This window comes from Leptodactylus fuscus, chromosome 1 (assembly GCF_031893055.1).
Source record: "Leptodactylus fuscus isolate aLepFus1 chromosome 1, aLepFus1.hap2, whole genome shotgun sequence".
NCBI lineage: Eukaryota > Metazoa > Chordata > Amphibia > Anura > Leptodactylidae > Leptodactylus > Leptodactylus fuscus.
Window position 1 is genome coordinate 50,706,608 of NC_134265.1, and position 21,303 is coordinate 50,727,910.

A 21,303-nucleotide genomic window follows, 5' to 3' on the forward strand; every position below is an offset into this window, starting at 1 on the left:
GTATATAGAAAATCCCTTGAACAGAATGGATGGCAGTCTGATTTGCACCTAGTACCAAGAAAGCAAAGCAGTCAACAAAGATTTGCGTAGAGAATTACAGGTTTACATCCGTCTACACAAGGCATCCTTGAGGTAGAAACAGATGTGTGTGGTCCACTTCTTAAGATACCCTTACTTGGTGCCAGAACAGAAAGGCCATAAAAAGCGTCGGCTCTCATTGTGGTGGACGTGGTCCATCCATTACCATTCATGAATGGTCGGCATTTGGCCGTCTCAAGGAGAAAGTCAGACAGTGTCTATGAGAAAAACTAGCAGGGGTTCCTATATTAAAAGAGCTGTTTGTGATTAGACAGAATCTGAAGACGCGAGACCACCAAGGCAAGTCCAATAGCCGGCCATCGAGTGAAATTGTCTGCGCGTTCGTCACTCGATATTTATAGCTTATTTTTTAACCAGCTAATTTAAAACTAGTTTTCAGCCTTCTAGTCTGTAATCTTCAAGACTACGAGTGAGTCTATATTTACATCTACCAGATGAGTTTGCTTTGTAGAAGCCTAGCATCAGCCCTATTACTAAACCTGTAAGAAGAATTTAATGACCTGCAGCTGCCAATGGGGCCGGACCCTTTGAAATGAAAAATAGTATTTTATCCACAGGGAACCATCAAAGCCTGTAGGTAATTGTAGTCCGCCCTTTTCTGTACATATTCAATTTAAAGGACACTTTGAAGATGCTGTTTTTATACGTTTTCTCATCTTAGGATGGAAAGAAAATATTTTACTTTAATGTTTAATACCATTGAGGATTGGGAGCAGATATGCGCAATCGTTTATAGCACCCTCGAGACGTATTCACAGGGGTACAGGAAGCTGTTTGTAGGGACAATTGTGTTTGAGTTGTGCATACTGATATATTAGAGGATTCTGTGATGGGCACAGCCTCGGAGCCCCAACCTAAGTTACAGCTGACTTTGGGGACAACTTCTTTACCACCAGGATCTATTCTTATTTCCAAAATTACCTATTCAACCTCATTGATATTAATTCTTGTGTGCACAATGACTTCATTAATAATGGACATGTGCATGCTCTGTATAGATCTAGGCCATGCTTGTCAATATTTGGGTTGGGTTTTTAGGGAGAATGGGGCAAAATAGTGCCAAGCACCTTCTGAGTGTACCCATACCCGCCAGGCGTATTTTTTTATGTAGATTGTGAGCCCCATATAGGGCTCAAAATGTATATTTTTTTCCTATCAATATGTATTTGGAGTATGGGAGGAAATCCACACAAACACAGGGAGAACATACAAACTCCTTGCAAATGTTGTCCTTGCAGGATTCGAACACAGGACTCCAGCGCTGCAAGGCTGCAGTGCTAACCAGTGAGCCACCATTTTGTCCCCACCATGCATATTTCTTGTGACCTGAGAACTTAATGTCACTCCCCTTTCCCGACTTGACCAGTATATAAAGTGAACAAGTCACATGTAAAGTATCAGCTACCCTAGTGGCCGAGGAGATTTGCCAAAGAAGATTTTGGTAAGAGCTTTTCTGGTCTTATTTGATGGGATCTGATCCTGTCCTTGGGACTAGATATATGGCACCTGCCAGAAGCGTAACTAGGAAAGATGGCACCCCATAGCTTTTGACTGGGGTCCCCGCACTCTGCGCACAGTATATCACCCCCTTTACTGGTGCCAACACAGTGTAATGCCCTCTTTACTGATCATTTCATTGGCCTCATGCAATATATTGCATTTATTAGACCCATACAGTATACTGTCCCTATCACAGGCCCCCATGCAGTAAGTGCCCCTGCTACATGCAGTGAGGACCCCTGTTACAGGCCCAAGGTAAGGGCCTTACTGTATAGATGCCTGATCGAGGGACCCTTACTGTGCGGGGGGGCCTGTTATCCAGCTGTCCGGGCCCCCTAAGTTCACAGGCCCCATAGCTCCTACTACGGCTGCTATGGCGGTATTTACACGCCTGGCACCTTTATGGAGCTATGATACACATGTGTAAAACTGTCTATAAAACTCACCAGCATAGAAGAAAACCATAAGCAGCCTAACTATGTACAATACAAAAGTTTTTGTGCCCTTTGCTATGTTTATAATGAAATAATATATGTAATAAATGTAGCAATATATTTCATGTATAATTCTTCTCTGCCTTTCACATACTGTCCCATCCCCGCTATCGCCTACTATGGCGCACAATGTTGGGACGTCATAAATTAAAATAATACTTACTTGTTTAAATCTGACAACTTTATTAGGTTAGACAAATAACTGAGGGACAGAAGAGCGGGGCAGCTCTCACCCCATCCTGCTGCGAGACATGTTTGTGCAGGATATTTTACATTCCCTCTTCACAGCAGAAAACGCCTGACATGATGAGAAATTGCTAAATGGGAAATTGCGGATTTCTTACAATGGACCTTTTATTCTGGGGGGTGAGGGATTATCGAAAATGCTATGTATTTCTATACCGCTGTTTAAATAATAAGATGTCCCTCTGTTCTTACTACCTTCAAAGGTCATTCACAAGGTGCAGTGGTGTATCCTGTATTTCTGTAATGTTATATAGCCATACAATGACTGATCTATGATGAACACCACTATTTGTGAGCAGGGGTAGGACAAACTCTCCTGGTACTTAAAGGGGATGTCCAGGACTATGATATTGATTGCTGTGGCAATTCACTACTTAAGCTATGTTCACATCTGCACCCCATGTCCATTGTTCTGTTCCGTCAGAGAAACAGAACAACAGACCATTAAAACAGTGGGGTACCATAGGTGCCCACAAGAGTCCATTGACTAAAATAGGATTGTTGGGTGTCCCTTCTTTTAAACTGAAACCACTGGACTAAACAGTTGGACTTGCAGCAGTTTTTCATACGGTGATTGTCTGGTAGTCACAAAGAGTCTGACACAGTTTTGAACCCAGCTTTACCAAGCATAGAGCTGTACGTTGTATGGTGGTTGTGCTCGGTTTTGCAGTTCTGTCCCATTCCTAAAGCATGGCCATGTGACTAATGGATATGATGTCGCGACCTGAGAAGAGGAAGAGGAGCAGGATATCAGTCATACCCTTTAAGTAAGGGTTGTTGTCCGTCTTTCCCACCTAGGTTGCTTTAGTTCAATATAAAGGCTGCCAAACTAACAATTATTAACTTAACTATCCCAGTTACCCCCTTTGCTCACCAGTCTCTAATATCTTTACTAGCCACTAGAGACTGGTACAGATTTGGCTAAAATGGGCTGTTAAATGAATGTCCTTCCACTCATTCCTCTAACCATTAGTATAGCCACTCCACCTTGTACCTATAACGTGTTCCCCTCTCCTCCCCAAATGATGGTTATATACTTTACCTATCTCGCCTCCCAGTCATGTTTGTGGCACATAGACATTTGGAAACCCTTCACTTCACATTTGGAACATGTCAGTTAGTCCGTGTTACAAAGAAATCTTAGTTTTAGAAATAGCTTTGCAGTGGGCAGATGTTTAGGTGCGGTTGTCCTGGATGTTGCGGCTCCTCTAGTGTTGCAGGTATTAGTGGAGCTCCAAGCTCACACATCCTAAAAGCTTCATTTCTATTGCCATGTTAATAGATTGAGTTCCTTTTAAGGGGATGAACAAGCTCATTTTTGGAAAGAAGGGATTTCCATTTTGCAGGGATGTAAAAAATTTGGAAATGAATTATCCTCCATAATACATTCTACCATTGAATGACCTCTCCTTTTAGTACAGTGAGCTTTTCTTTTCTGTTCCCCAAAATCTTCCTTTTTATGGTTCGAATAAACCACAAGACTACAGAAGAACATCTGTTCTTTGTGTGTAAAGCTGGCCATAGATATAACAATTTTCCTAAAATGATAAATAGTTTGATATTTCTTGATCAACTCTTTGATTGTTTCTGAAACCATGAATGGTGACAAAAAACATGTGTGCTGACCATGGCCTGTGTGAACACTGTGCTATCAGGGTGAGTCACTATGAGGCTCATACACATCACCGTATTACAGATGCATTTTGTATGTTTATACAATAGTTTGGTAGGTATATTATGTTTGTGTTTTTATGATTGGTTCTGTTCTGTATGAATGAAACATTGTGGCAGTGTAGCATTGTCCATTAAAATCCTTATGGAAGACGTTTTCTCTAAGAAGTTCCTTAGTGCCCCCATCCACAGTATAATGCTCCTCACTGCCCCAATCCACAGTATAATGCTCCTCACTGCCCCAATCCACAGTATAATGCTCCTCACTGCCCCAATCCACAGTATAATGCTCCTCACTGCCCCAATCCACAGTATAATGCTCCTCACTGCCCCAATCCACAGTATAATGCTCCTCAGTGGCCCCATCCACGGTATAATGCTCCTCAGTGCCCCCACTCACAGTATAACGCTCCTCACTGCCCCAATCCACAGTATAATGCACCTCAGTGCCCCCACTCACAGTATAATGCTCCTCACTGCCCCAATCCACAGTATAATGCTCCTCAGTGCCCCCACTCACAGTATAATGCTCCTCAGTATCCCCACTCACAGTATAATGCACCTCAGTGCCCCCACTCACAGTATAACGCTCCTCAGTGTCCCCACTCACAGTATAATGCTCATCAGTGCCCCCATCCACAGTATAATGCTCCTTAGTGCCTCCACCCACAGTATAATGTTCCTCAGTGCCCCCACTCACAGTATAATGCTCCTCAGTGCCCCCATCCACAGTATATTGCTCCTCAGTGCCCCCAACCACAGTATAATGCTCCTCAGTGCCCCCACTCACAGTATAATGCTCCTCAGTGCCCCATCCACAGTATAATATTCCTCAGTGCCCCATCCACAGTATAATGCTCCTCAGTGCCCCCACCCACAGTATAATGCTCCTCAGTGCCCCCACTCACAGTATAATGCTCCTCAGTGCCCCCACTCACAGTATAATGCTCCTCAGTGTCCCCACTCACAGTATAATGCTCCTCAGTGCCCCCACTCACAGTATAATGCTCCTCAGTGTCCCCACTCACAGTATAATGCTCATCAGTGCCCCCATCCACAGTATAATGCTCCTTAGTGCCTCCACCCACAGTATAATGTTCCTCAGTGCCCCCACTCACAGTATAATGCTCCTCAGTGCCCCCATCCACAGTATAATGCTCCTCAGTGCCCCCAACCACAGTATAATGCTCCTCAGTGCCCCCACTCACAGTATAATGCTCCTCAGTGCCCCCATCCACAGTATAATATTCCTCAGTGCCCCATCCACAGTATAATGCTCCTCAGTGCCCCCACCCACAGTATAATGCTCCTCAGTGCCCCCACTCACAGTATAATGCTCCTCAGTGCCCCCACTCACAGTATAATGCTCCTCAGTGCCCACATCCACAGTATAATGCTCCTCAGTGCCCCCACTCACAGTATAATGCTCCTCAGTGCCCACATCCACAGTATAATGCTCCTCAGTGCCCCCACTCACAGTATAATGCTCCTCAGTGCCCCCACTCACAGTATAATGCTCCTCAGTGCCCCCATCCACAGTATAATGTTCCTCAGTGCCCCCACTCACAGTATAATGCTCCTCAGTGCCCCCACTCACAGTATAATGCTCCTCAGTGCCCACATCCACAGTATAATGCTCCTCAGTGCCCCCATCCACAGTATAATGCTCCTCAGTGCCCCCATCCACAGTATAATGCTCCTCAGTGCCCCCATCCACAGTATAATGCTCCTCAGTGCCCCCACTCACAGTATAATGCTCCTCAGTGCCCCCACTCACAGTATAATGCTCCTCAGTGCCCCCACTCACAGTATAATGCTCCTCAGTGTCCCCACTCACAGTATAATGCTCCTCAGTGCCCCCACTCACAGTATAATGCTCCTCAGTGTCCCCACTCACAGTATAATGCTCATCAGTGCCCCCATCCACAGTATAATGCTCCTTAGTGCCTCCACCCACAGTATAATGTTCCTCAGTGCCCCCACTCACAGTATAATGCTCCTCAGTGCCCCCATCCACAGTATAATGCTCCTCAGTGCCCCCAACCACAGTATAATGCTCCTCAGTGCCCCCACTCACAGTATAATGCTCCTCAGTGCCCCCATCCACAGTATAATATTCCTCAGTGCCCCATCCACAGTATAATGCTCCTCAGTGCCCCCACCCACAGTATAATGCTCCTCAGTGCCCCCACTCACAGTATAATGCTCCTCAGTGTCCCCACTCACAGTATAATGCTCATCAGTGCCCCCATCCACAGTATAATGCTCCTTAGTGCCTCCACCCACAGTATAATGTTCCTCAGTGCCCGCACTCACAGTATAATGCTCCTCAGTGCCCCCATCCACAGTATATTGCTCCTCAGTGCCCCCACTCACAGTATAATGCTCATCAGTGCCCCCACCCACAGTATAATGTTCCTCAGTGCCCCCACTCACAGTATAATGCTCCTCAGTGTCCCCATCCACGGTATAATGCTCCTCAGTGCCCCCACTCACAGTATAATGCTCCTCAGTGCCCCCACTCACAGTATAATGCTCCTCAGTGCCCCCATCCACAGTATAATGCTCCTCAGTGCCCCCATCCACAGTATAATGCTCCTCAGTGCCCCCACTCACAGTATAATGCTCCTCAGTGCACCCACTCACAGTATAATGCTCCTCAGTGCCCCCACCTACAGTATAATGTTCCTCAGTGCCCCCACTCGCAGTATAATGCTTCTCAGTGCCCCCCATCCACAGTATAATGCTCCTCAGTGCCCCCATCCACGGTATAATGCTCCTCAGTGCCCCCACCCACGGTATAATGCTCCTCGGTGCCCCCATCCATGGTATAATGCTCCTCAGTGCCCCCACTCACAGTATAATGCTCCTTAGTGCCCCTACCCACAGTATAATGCTCCTCAATGCCCCCACTCACAGTATAATGCTCCTCAGTGCCCCCATCCATGGTATAATGCTCCTCAGTGCCCCCATCCACAGTATAATGCTCCTCAGTGCCCCCACTCACAGTATAATGCTCCTCAGTGCCCCCACTCACAGTATAATGCACCTCCGTGCCCCCACCTACAGTATAATGTTCCTCAGTGCCCCCACTCGCAGTATAATGCTTCTCAGTGCCCCCCATCCACAGTATAATGCTCCTCAGTGCCCCCATCCACGGTATAATGCTCCTCAGTGCCCCCACCCACGGTATAATGCTCCTCGGTGCCCCCATCCATGGTATAATGCTCCTCAGTGCCCCCACTCACAGTATAATGCTCCTTAGTGCCCCCACCCACAGTATAATGCTCCTCAATGCCCCCACTCGCAGTATAATGCTCCTCAGTGCCCCCATCCATGGTATAATGCTCCTCAGTGCCCCCATCCACAGTATAATGCTCCTCAGTGCCCCCACTCACAGTATAATGCTCCTCAGTGCCCCCACTCACAGTATAATGCTCCTCAGTGCCCACATCCACAGTATAATGCTCCTCAGTGCCCCCACTCACAGTATAATGCTCCTCAGTGCCCACATCCACAGTATAATGCTCCTCAGTGCCCCCACTCACAGTATAATGCTCCTCAGTGCCCCCACTCACAGTATAATGCTCCTCAGTGCCCCCATCCACAGTATAATGTTCCTCAGTGCCCCCACTCACAGTATAATGCTCCTCAGTGCCCCCACTCACAGTATAATGCTCCTCAGTGCCCACATCCACAGTATAATGCTCCTCAGTGCCCCCATCCACAGTATAATGCTCCTCAGTGCCCCCATCCACAGTATAATGCTCCTCAGTGCCCCCATCCACAGTATAATGCTCCTCAGTGCCCCCACTCACAGTATAATGCTCCTCAGTGCCCACATCCACAGTATAATGCTCCTCAGTGCCCCCATCCACAGTATAATGCTCCTCAGTGCCCCCACTCACAGTATAATGCTCCTCAGTGCCCCCACTCACAGTATAATGCTCCTCAGTGCCCCCATCCACAGTATAATGCTCCTCAGTGCCCCCACTCACAGTATAATGCTCCTCAGTGCCCACATCCACAGTATAATGCTCCTCAGTGCCCCCATCCACAGTATAATGCTCCTCAGTGCCCCCACTCACAGTATAATGCTCCTCTGCCCACATCCACAGTATAATGCTCCTCAGTGCCCCCATACACAGTATAATGCTCCTCAGTGCCCCCATCCACGGTATAATGCTCCTCAGTGCCCCCACCCACGGTATAATGCTCCTCGGTGCCCCCATCCATGGTATAATGCTCCTCAGTGCCCCCACTCACAGTATAATGCTCCTTAGTGCCCCTACCCACAGTATAATGCTCCTCAATGCCCCCACTCACAGTATAATGCTCCTCAGTGCCCCCATCCATGGTATAATGCTCCTCAGTGCCCCCATCCACAGTATAATGCTCCTCAGTGCCCCCACTCACAGTATAATGCTCCTCAGTGCCCCCACTCACAGTATAATGCTCCTCCGTGCCCCCACCTACAGTATAATGTTCCTCAGTGCCCCCACTCGCAGTATAATGCTTCTCAGTGCCCCCCATCCACAGTATAATGCTCCTCAGTGCCCCCATCCACGGTATAATGCTCCTCAGTGCCCCCACCCACGGTATAATGCTCCTCGGTGCCCCCATCCATGGTATAATGCTCCTCAGTGCCCCCACTCACAGTATAATGCTCCTTAGTGCCCCCACCCACAGTATAATGCTCCTCAATGCCCCCACTCGCAGTATAATGCTCCTCAGTGCCCCCATCCATGGTATAATGCTCCTCAGTGCCCCCATCCACAGTATAATGCTCCTCAGTGCCCCCACTCACAGTATAATGCTCCTCAGTGCCCCCACTCACAGTATAATGCTCCTCAGTGCCCACATCCACAGTATAATGCTCCTCAGTGCCCCCACTCACAGTATAATGCTCCTCAGTGCCCACATCCACAGTATAATGCTCCTCAGTGCCCCCACTCACAGTATAATGCTCCTCAGTGCCCCCACTCACAGTATAATGCTCCTCAGTGCCCCCATCCACAGTATAATGTTCCTCAGTGCCCCCACTCACAGTATAATGCTCCTCAGTGCCCCCACTCACAGTATAATGCTCCTCAGTGCCCACATCCACAGTATAATGCTCCTCAGTGCCCCCATCCACAGTATAATGCTCCTCAGTGCCCCCATCCACAGTATAATGCTCCTCAGTGCCCCCATCCACAGTATAATGCTCCTCAGTGCCCCCACTCACAGTATAATGCTCCTCAGTGCCCACATCCACAGTATAATGCTCCTCAGTGCCCCCATCCACAGTATAATGCTCCTCAGTGCCCCCACTCACAGTATAATGCTCCTCAGTGCCCCCACTCACAGTATAATGCTCCTCAGTGCCCCCATCCACAGTATAATGCTCCTCAGTGCCCCCACTCACAGTATAATGCTCCTCAGTGCCCACATCCACAGTATAATGCTCCTCAGTGCCCCCATCCACAGTATAATGCTCCTCAGTGCCCCCATCCACAGTATAATGCTCCTCAGTGCCCCCACTCACAGTATAATGCTCCTCTGCCCACATCCACAGTATAATGCTCCTCAGTGCCCCCACTCACAGTATAATGCTCCTCAGTGCCCACATCCACAGTATAATGCTCCTCAGTGCCCCCATCCACAGTATAATGCTCCTCAGTGCCCCCACTCACAGTATAATGCTCCTCTGCCCACATCCACAGTATAATGCTCCTCAGTGCCCCCACTCACAGTATAATGCTCCTCAGTGCCCCCACTCACAGTATAATGCTCCTCTGCCCACATCCACAGTATAATGCTCCTCAGTGCCCCCATACACAGTATAATGCTCTTTAATGCCCCCGCACACATTATAATGCCACATTGGTGCCCCTCCGCACACAGTATAATGCTCTGATAGTTGTCCCCCGCATAGTATAATTCCATGTTATACGATATTTTTTCCTAATTTTTTGTGTCTAAACCTGGGGTGTTTCTTATAGTCAGAGGCGCCTTTGTATTTGAAAAATCCCATAAATACTGGACCTGTTCAGCTCGGATCTTTACTTGCTGGTAGAATGCGGTCATTGGACCTTTACTAAGAGTAGTTGTGTCCTCCTATCCTAGAGGTTGTTGGAAGGTAGGCCCCAGAATTATTTCATTTAGTGGGCATAATGAACTTCAGTCTGACAACACAATTTTACTTATGTAAATAATTCTGGAATACCATAGATTTACATTGCTATATATTTATTTGGAGCAATTTTTTTTTAAACGATAAGATGTAACCCTATAAGATTGTGTACATTCAGAATATATAGTTATGAGCAGCAATGTCGAGCACAAAACACATGTAATTCTGCAACGCTGAGCGACAGCTCAGATACGAGGTTAAAGTATCTCATGTTGTATCTTACATACAGGTTGATATGTGTGTCGGACTTACAGCAGCCTTCATAACTTTCTTTATAGTCTACAACTTCAAAGAGGACAATTACAGCTGCACACTGCTAGTTTAGCCTGACCACCAAATGAGACCTTTAGCCATAAATGACCGCATTCTGGACCCACCCAGTCTCGATGACAGAGACACATGTTGTTATAAAGCAGCTGACAGCATCCATAAGCGAAATTATATACTATGTTTGTACCTCCAGTAAAATTTCTCCAACGATCATTTGTCTTAGAACGTAAATCCACAGAGGCCCCAGGTTTTACTGCACAATTACTTAGGGTAAAATAGTCTGTTTTTATATATATTTATAATCCGAATCATTTCACCAAGTCCAGAATAATGGCCAAAGCCTCATCAATCGCTCAGATGCAGGATCCTATTACCTCTTAAAAGATGAAGGTCAGTCCTATTCTTCACTTTTTATTTATTTCAATAAAGTTACAGACAGTCACAGGGCTCGGCATAAAATTCATTATAACCATAAAGTTTCAAAAGGTCACAAAATGTCTCTTTAGTTAGATGGCGGAAAAGGAAAAAAATAACTCCCGTTTGTTCAATAATTCATAACTGGTGTTGAGATGTAGATACTTAGGAGGAGATAACTGTGTGACTGTATGGAGGCTCCCAAATTATCCTCAAATGGCAATGCAGCGAAAAACAAAGAGGTAACCTTAGAAGAGCACTAAAAACCGAAAAGTCAGAGAGACGGAGAGCGGGTAAGAGCTGCACCGATCACCTACTACAATCAGACGGAGAAAACGGGGATCATTTCCTCCAAATTCTGTCCATGTTTGCCCGATTGACTACTGCAGGAGGTTTCCCATTACAGCAAGCTGCCTCTCAGCCAGATATAGCAAAGAAAAGCAGACATGATGAATGTGTACTAAGGTTTAACAGAACATGTATGTTTTCTGAATAAGGAGACAGGAATAAGTTGCAGTAGGACACTCCTGGAGGGAGGTTAACTCCCTTCAGAAAAAAGGGGTTGGAAATGTTGAAATTTAACATAATTGATCCTTTTGCTTCTAATGGAAACTACAGTGAGCGGGGCTGCTGCACTGGTCCTATTACAGACTTTTTCACTCCCTGTTCATTGCTGTAGGCTGGAGGAAGGCGGATTCGTGCGGGGTCTGGGTGTTAGATCCCCGCAGGTCAGATACCATTGACCAATCCTGTGGATAGGTCATCAGTATCCAAAAATCCATTTGGGGCCAGAAAAACTCTTTAATGTCAATCATTTGATTTTCGTTATATGGTCGCCCAGCCCCGTTGAAATCCATGGATTGAGGCCTTTATTTTTGCATGAACTGAATTACCAGTTTCTGAAACTTTTTTTGATAACGGATTTGGTGTTATTCAGAGTCCCCTTCATATTTCCATCAAGATTTTCCTTACTACAAAAAAAAAAAACACTCTAGGCAGCGAAGGCTATTGTGTACGTACATGGCCCAATGGCCAAACAATAGAGATGATGAGAAGGCACTCAAAGACCCATAGGAAGTGCCCAGGCCTGCTGAGGAGGGTGACTAGACATTTAAGTTTAGTGGGCCCATATATGATTGTTTGTGGGAAATAGTGACCTTACTGACTGTGTACACCCCTGTGGGTGACTCAAACTCTTAGAAAACCCCAAGTAATGTCCATACTCCTCTCCATTATTACTATTACTGGAATATTCCAAGATGGGAGGAGAAAATCCTATGTACATTGTCTTTCAATCTCAGAAAATTACTTCTATCAATCACGCACATCACAATTATGTTACTGTGTATCCAAAGACGTATAAGTCATACGCAATGAATTATAGGGTTGTATTTCACATGTCAGCTTGTTACTAATATTAGAAAAGGAGGTTCTTTAGCTCTCGTATGTTAACTATTTGGAGATTACTTCAGGCCATGATTTGTCCTTTAACTATACATATAGACCACATCCCAGCCGATTTCTAAAAGCCAGCAATCTGCGTCCAGCGCTGTGACCACAGAGCAGAGGCAAGCCATACACCCAAAACACTTCTCATTGAGATATCTGATTCTTGTGGCCTTCAAATAACATGTTCATTGAAGGCGACTATAGTCTTTTAACTCGTGCCATAAAAATGCATGAGGATCTCAGACGCTCTGTTTATATACTAAAAACACTGACTATTCTCATGGCGCCAAGTTTATAAGGACTATCAGAACATTTGATAGCGGCAAACAGATTTATTTTAGGTGTAATCGATTTTTATTAGAAAATTTTCAAAAAGGAATAATCATACAAAAACAAATGCAGAACAACAGAGGAGAGAAAAATACGCCCCAAAAACAATAATAAAGGCCTCGCAGGGCCACAATACAAGGCAAGTGTCCAGGGGAAACCCTTGGTCGGAGCGGGTGTGTGACAAAAACTCACTAAAGAACACAGGGGCATAGCCATAGCATTTGTTGCTTAAAGGAGTTTTCCAATCAAACTGGAAATCCCACAGATGGCCATGGGTGGGATAAAATAACAAAATAAGGGGGATACTCACCTACCCCTGTACCTCTGTTGCAGGATCTGGTCCCCCGTAACATTCCATGCCTACAGTGGTCAGGTCAGATGTGATGTGGCTCAGGTGACTGGTGTGGCCAAGTCACCAGTACCCAACTTGTGATCACTTGAATCACTTCACTTCCAGCCCAACCAATGCAGGAACAATATTAAATGGGGGACCCAAAGCCTCAACTGAGGACCATGGGCAAGAGTGGAGTAACAATGCCCTGAATCCCATCTACATGTTACTATACACATGATGGCTACCTTCACCCTCGGCAGTGCCTGCTACATGTTCCACATAAAGTGTACATGTGGCGTACATTTAGATTATAATCTGTAAACTGGTAAATACATTAGTCGTGGGGATATTTAATCCTGTCCGGATATTTGTCTATTATGTATAGGATTGTTCCTGATCGGATTAGAGGTCAGCACCGCTATCTTCTCTAGTACTGTTATCTACCTTTACATGACTTTTCTTAATTTCCAGAGAAAATCTCCTGTCCTGTGCCATCCCTTCTGTCAGTAATGACTTCCTTCCTTCCTTCTCTCTAGAGCTTTCTGAATTGTCACTGCAGATCGTGACCCTTGGAGTTATCACTGCTCCTTATCTCCAGTATGCTTCCTTATTGCATTGTATTGATCTGATGTGTCTGGTGTGTAAGGACACTATAAAATCACAAACTCATGATATGTGCTATGGAAATAGATGGAAGTATAGTATTGTATGGGGAATACCCTAAGTTTTACTCCCATGTACACCAGAGGAGAAGGTTGCATGTATACACAATCTCCCCTATACTCCGGGACTAGGGGGCATCGTGTTGTGCAGTGAGGTGCTGTGTTGGCATCATTCTGTGTGCAGACACTATGGGGGCATTATATTGTGTAGGTAAGCTGTAAGGACATATCATGGTGTGTACAAGGAACTAAGGGGGCATCATAGTGTGGGGAGTCTTACAGGGGTATCCCCATATGGGTAAGTAATACCATATCCACATAATAGAGTATAACTGGCAGATCAGTGGGGGACTGACAACTCAGATCCCCATGAATCGAGAGAATGGGGGAGTTTTGTCACCTATTTTGAATGGAGCAGTGGTCAAGCACTGAAGATCTGCCATTGAAATCAATGGAGTTGGACATTGCCCAACCACTGATCCACTCACAATGAGACCAAACATCCCCCATTAACTTGAAAAGTGGGGGCCTCAGGAGTCAGGTCTGTACCAATCTGCACATTACAGCTTTTCCAGATGGGTAAACCCCTTAAAGGAGACATCTTACTTCTAGTTATGAGTATGCTATAAGGTAGATAACATGATGCAGATTTTGATTATCCAGATTGATATGAATCCATAGACCTAGACTGTAAGGGCATGCTGGGAGTTGTAGTAGTTTCACCACCTGGGACAGCACAGGGTACAGATCACTGCTATAAGCTGTATGGTAAAGATGAGCTACAGACTAGTGACTGATGTAGCCGTAGGGTGTTAGGGTTACAGGATAGAATAGTATTTGGTTATATAACACTATTTGTTTCCTCACAGGCCACACAAATAATGAGACGAGAAGCCCCGTATCCCGCAGCAGTCATACTGAATGGGCAAATTCCTTGTTCAATATATCAGTTCATGCCGCAATTCGATCCGGGAAATGGAAACTACTCACTGGATATCCAGGTAAGTCTCATCTCTATTACTAAGTCATAGACGCCCCAGAGACTCTGAACGCTATTAACCCTTGTAGCAAGGATACTGATATTCTTTACATTGATGTCATTTCATTGTATCAAGGCTCTCAGAATGTATGGAATAAACATGTCCTATACAATGAGCCATCATGGTCACTGAAACCTACTGTATTTGATCATATAGCAGTGTGATGGCATATACTGTATTTAGGACCCCCCTAACCAATAGACATGGACAGATCTCATGTTTTCTTAACATATTCTTATTTGTAACTAAACTTTCAAACAACTTTTGATTTTCTGCCAGTATTTGTGTCAGTAATAAATTTTGTAATATAATTTATTAGCAAATGTTTGCTCCTTTCTGTGAAATCCTGCATTGCTTCTCTATTGAGAGCTGTTCTTGATTTTCATTGAGTCCAGTGTACTGGATGTGTGAAATGCAGAGAAAATGAGGGTTGGCGAGGGTCACCTCAAGCCATATCTCAAGCATTATAAAATGTGCTGCCAGAAAATCCAATGTTTTCTGAAACTTTAGTTACACTTTAATGGGGAGAGGCGAGTATACTGCTACCCAACACCGCTGGTAATGGCTTATCTCCTCTTAGAAAAAGAATTGGAGTTGAAAATCAATATGCCCAATCCTTCTTTCCTCCAACATCACCTGTTTGTGGTTAGTGGGGAGGCCTTGAGGCTTGGTTCACGTCCATGTTCGGTATTCGGTTCGCGGAGTCCGCTTGGGGCCCCCCCGAATGGAATACCAAAAGCATTGACAAGCGGTGAGCAATGAAAGCACACGGACCCCATAGACTATAATGGGGTCCGTGTGCTTTCTGTGCAGTGTCCGCACAAGTCATGCAGAGAGAAAAGCAGATCATGAAGTACTTTTCTCTCCGTAAGGAGAAAGCACATGGACCCTATTATAGTCTATGGGGTCCGTGTACTTTCACTGCTCACCTCTTGTCAATGCGTTCAGAATTCTGTTTGGGGGGGGGGTCACCAATCGGAATACCGAACGCAGATGTGAACCAGGCCTTGCATGCATAAAAACATCAACCAGTCCTACTAAAGTTGGTGGACTTCACTGGCTTTGCTGTACTGTGTTTGGGGCCTATACATTCTCTACTGTCTGTGTCTTTTTTCCTATTCAACTACTGAATGTATGTCAGCAAGAAGACTCATGTACTTTAAAGGAGGTCTGAGTACAGGACAGACTACCCAGGGTTTCTTTGTAGTCTATTGCCATGGAGACACATATGCCTGCATAAGAGATGAGAACAGAAAATGGTAGGTTCTTTTTATTCAAGAAGTTAATTCAATAGACATCACTTTACCGATGCACTTTACCCCTACGGTATTTTGGTGGGGGGAGAAGTCTAGCTGGTGGCTTATTGCTATGACTTAGAGACTTTCTCACATGGCAGTTTCCTTGAATACTAATGTAAATCTGACACTTGGAATTTCCACTACTGTATGTCACCTTCAGCGTCCAGACTTCTGTGATTTATAAAGGCCACATTTTAGGAAGTCAATAGTATTTATTTTACTTCCCTTTTTTTGTGCCATGACATAAACACTATGAAATGTGCCATGAAAAGCTGGTTCCCTATAGTACAAAGCGCCTTTCCCCCGCTCCAGGTCGCTCTTCATTATTTATGGAGATTTACATTCCTTGGTGTTGAAGCAATATATTCCACAGTAACGTCAAATGTCTGCAACGTTTGCTCAGCAAAATGAGTTTGCCCTGAAGACGTCTCAGTTAAATCCCAAATATTTAGATTGTAAGGAGAAAATTTCAGTTCTGTACAATGGTTTTGTCTTTGCTGAGTTCTGTGGCTTTGTCTTCTTTACAGTCGTCTTCTATCTAAATATATGAATTAAATCCCCAACTCCTTAGTTTTTAATGCAGGGAGCGCAAACCTCTACCTCCAGTTAGGTTCAGGAAGCTGAGATTTGGGCTGGACCTTGTCCTGGAGAGCTGCTATATACATTGCCTTGTCACTAGTGAATTTCTTTCCCAGATAAACAATAGCAAATTAGCAGGGTTAGGCTCTGTTCACACTTCATTATTGCCTTGCATTGGAGGATTTGGGAGGATTTCCTGATGTATATCTCCAGCGGAAGGCTCCAGCATATATTACTGTGTACAGTGGCATTAAGTGCTATGGAACTCCATAGTATATAAAACAAGAAAGAAGATATACTGAGCAGCTCCATGAAATGATATATATATTGGGAGTTTTCTTAGCATATAATGTATTTCAATAGGCAAATCCTGAATGTGTGAACATAACCTTAGGCATCATGCACAGGCCTCTATGTAGGAACATCGAGTACTACAGATCCATAGGCGCTCCATATATCACCTTATCCATATAGGTTTATACAGTCTCTATACGACACTGCGATACAATGACGTTCCTCTTTAGAAGCATCAATATCTCCATGTTACTGTATTTACTTCTATGGCCGCCATATTACAGCTTCATAAAATTCACAGGTATCCAAAAAACAGTAGTGGCAGGCGCTTTTTGCGTTACTTTTATGGGAATGAATATACTACGAAACTGATGTTATGTTATGTAGCTTGTGGATTGGTAAACCAGATAGCAAGACCAATATTTGATATTAAAGCTCCCCTCCGGCAATATTTGTTACTTTTCGACCACGTAATACAAGGCATACTTATATAAAGTAAAGCACAATTCATTCATTCATTCATTTGGGTGCTTCATTCACTTTGTTCAGCCTTCAAATAGGTCCTGTGGCTTGTCATGTGATTAAAAAACTAACCTGCCAGTTCTCAAATCAGCCATGAGAGTCTGAATGTTACGCTCTCATAGACTTACATAGAAATCAGGGACTTGCTGCTAGTGTGTGCTTCTGTGGCACAGTCTGCTGATCACATGACCAGCCGAAAGATCCTTTCTGTAGTTCAGTAAAGGGAATGATACGCTCGTTGAATGAGTGTATTCTTCACCTAACCTTAGTATGTGCAGTACTACAGAGCTAAGGAGCAATGAATATAAGTGATCACCACTTCATCAGTCACATGGCCTGTTTTCAACTCAGTCCCATTAGAATGAATGGGACTGAGCTGCAATACAAAGCACAGGCACAATACAATGCACGATGCTGTGCTTGGTGAGCCGCGAGGACGACGCAGCACTTCTCTGAATGCAGTGGTCTTTTCAAACAAGCTGTTCAGTGGGGTACAAAGTGTCGGACACCCACCAATATAATGACCTATCCTAAGGCTAGGTAATGAATGTCAGAGTTCTGTTTAAAAAAAAAATAATAATAATAATAATAATAAAATGAAGTAGTCTAAAGAAAGACAGCGTATTAATACTGTCTAAAAATATGAGAAATGTAGAGTAGACCATCTTAAAATGTGCCAGGTTTATCACAGTGACTAATCCTGGAGGATATATCTGGTGCTTTTGTAGACTATCAGGTATCAGGCCCTATTCACATCTGCGTTCAGGTTTCCGTTCGGGGAGTCCACTTGGGGACCCCCTGAAATGGAAACGTATACGTATAAAAAGCGGTTACCGAAGGAAACCTGTGGACTCCATAGACTATGATGGGGTCCGTGTAGTTTCCGCTGAACGGAATGGCCCGAAAGCAGATGTGAACCAGGGTTAACGTCACTCCGGCTATTGGCTTAGTTTCCAGGGGAAAAAAAATTCACAGCTAGTACACTGACCCATTTGTCTTTGTGGCCCCTTATACATGTCCGTGTATTATCACAGACCCATGTATGCGACAGTGAGCCTGGGGAAAATTCAGGACAGGTCATATTACTGGTCAGTTTTTTGGTCTAGGCTCACTAGATGAAGTGAATGAGTCCGTTGAGGCACAGGAGGCAAGCAGATGTCATCCATGTGCTGTCCGTGCCATATTACCATGGAGCGTGTGCCTGTAGCCTTAGTGTAGTATCTACGTAATGTACCCCACGACATGACACCGTAAACTTAAAGTATATTATATATAAGTCAGCTACTTGTTCTTTTTGTGCAGGTTGTGATCGCTGGTTTCCTCCTCCGAGTTCCTCAGACATCCACGATTTCCCGTCATCCGAGTCTTCGAGCAAGAATCTGTGGTTGTTTGATATTGTCAATGATCCTGAAGAGAAGCAGGATTTGTCAGACAAACATCCTGAAGTGGTGAAGGCGCTCCTGTCCCGTCTGGAGTACTACAACAATCATTCTGTTCCAGTCTATTATCCAGATGATGATCCCAGATGTGACCCTCAAGCTACCGGTGTCTGGGGCCCCTGGGAGTGATGTTTTACAGGAAGATAAGATACACCTATGATAAAATCAGAAGTAAATTCTCTTTTTATGAGATGAGACATAGAGGCTGTTTGGCTGAATAAATTGTTATAATGTCCCTTATGCTCCAGGAATCCAAATCAGGATGTACCCACCATACGTAATGATAGCACGTGGGAAGACTCCATATAGGTGTATGTGAAATCTGAGTTGAGGTCACATCTTGTAGCATGAGAGCCATAATCTAAGCCTTATGCATTTGATGGGGTCCAGCACTGAACAATATGGTCACTGCGGCACAATAATGTTACGGTAGTTGGCATTAGTGGTAGTAGCTGGCAGTATGCCAGGAATGATAGTAGTGTTAGCCAATATGACTGATGAAGGTCCCAGGCTTGGGTTGGAAACATGTTGGCATTGTATTGTTTTTTTTGTTGACAATTTTGTATATATATGTTCTGGTTGACCAGAAAGTCCTAAAGTTTTGCAGCCTGAAGCTCACAGCACAGTCTTTGTGTTCTACAGATTTACTGAAGACCTTAAAGGGAACCTTTCACATTGAATGTACGGTCGTATCTGCAGATTATAGAGCTGAAGGAGCTGAGTGGATTGATATATAGTCTTATTTTAGGAGAAATTCTGTATAACTTCTGTTTTCTTCAGTGTAATCCCTGCTCATTCCAGACTTAGGAGTCCAGTAGCTGGTCCTATCAGAAATTGACAGCCCTATGTGTAGTGGGTGGGTATATGGTTTTTTGTCAATCACTGAAGACCAACCACTCGACTTTCCCAAAATAAACTAAAAGGAAAATTTATCAATTGATGCACATTTTTTCTAAAAATTAGCAATTTACACAAATTGTGACTTTCTACCTTTTCTCACTGACTTCGCTACTGAAAAGTGGCTGACCCTTCGGGGAGGGGGCAGCACCTATTTATTATAATTTACTCCAGCAAACTTTCATAAATGATAGCTGACATCTACACCACCTCCAAATAAATTCTGTGTACCCCACTCCAGCGCTATTCTGATGTAGAAAACACCAGTCCTAATAAATTCCCCCATATACAGATATAGCAGAATTGACCCACATTTTTGGAATGGCTTCCGGTCGGGTTCCAACGGAGAGCCAGACTGTTAAAACAGCGGTTACACACAGACACGGTTTTCATACGTCCAGGACATTTCTCGCCATGGTGACTTCCACGCAGATGTTAACCCAGCCTTACAGAAGGTAACAACAAATAATGAAATGTAATTGGAAAAAAACATTTTTCAGTGATTTTTCATTGTTTTCTAATATGTCACTGCAGCAGTTTAACCAATTGCAGAAGTTCAGGTTTACTCTGCTACATCTGTATATCGATCTATTGCTCTATACCAGGGTGCTCTCAGGTCACTCTCCAAGTTCAACATCACAGGTTCCCTTTTAAAAGATTTATTTTGAAATATTTGAAATTTTGAAATATTTGTAATGTGAAAATCTGATGATTTGTTTACCAGATTATCGAAGGATATTGAAAATAAATTTGTGTATTACTCATATGTGACTTGTACTTATTAAGAGTAATCAATTAGATTATTTTTCTCCAAATCTACATGTGTTATATGCGGGTTTTGCTGCAGATTCAACTTACCGTATATACTCGAGTATAAGCCGACCCGAATATAAGCCGAGGCCCCTAATTTTACCACAAAAAACTGGACCTGAAGGAAGACCTCGGCTGCTGGACCTGAAGGGGAACACGCCCGGCGTTACTCCGTGTGAATGCCCCCTAAGAGTTACAGTGGAGGTGCCGATTGCAATGGCGACCGCTCTGGAGCAGAGCGGCGCCATTATCGCTACAGACCACTACAGACTACAGCTACCGTAGTTACAGACCCCGCATACAGACACCGGGGCGGGTGCCAAGCCCGCAGCCTCGCCACGCTCCTGGCAGGAGCATGATGATGTTGTTCATTTCAAACTACAGAAGTACTTACGGTTCTTCTGCTAGAAGGCCCCGGTACTTCTGCCAGGAGCGTGGCGATGCTGCGGCCCGGCACTCACCCCGGTGTCTATATGCTGGGAATGTAACTACGGTATTACCGTAATAACTTGAATATAAACTGAGGCAGACTTTTTCAGCACAAAAACTGTGCTGAAAAAGTCAGCTTGTACTTGAGTATATACGGGTATATATTACAAAGACAATATAAAAATACTCAGAATTTCCACAAAAGAATGAACATTCTATGGATTAAAAAAAATCTGCATCATGTTCTCATCTATGCACTCAGTTTTTTCAGCTGCGTTTGGATGGCTCTATTAAAACCCTGTTCACATGTACAGTATTGTGTGTATTGTGTGGTCCCTTGACTTTCGCAGG

General features: G+C 44.4%; 1 protein-coding gene across 1 annotated transcript in view; it reads left to right on the forward strand.

Moving 5' to 3' along the window:
- Nucleotides 1–20,348, forward strand: part of ARSB (arylsulfatase B) — a 99,467-nt gene extending 79,119 nt beyond the window's left edge. The window contains exons 7-8 of the mRNA XM_075270158.1: nucleotides 14,514–14,645; nucleotides 18,680–20,348. Coding sequence (XP_075126259.1) covers nucleotides 14,514–14,645; nucleotides 18,680–18,945 — 398 coding nt within the window. The 3' untranslated portion in view covers nucleotides 18,946–20,348. The remainder of the gene's footprint in view (nucleotides 1–14,513; nucleotides 14,646–18,679) is intronic.
- The last annotated feature ends 955 nt before the right edge of the window (nucleotides 20,349–21,303 follow it).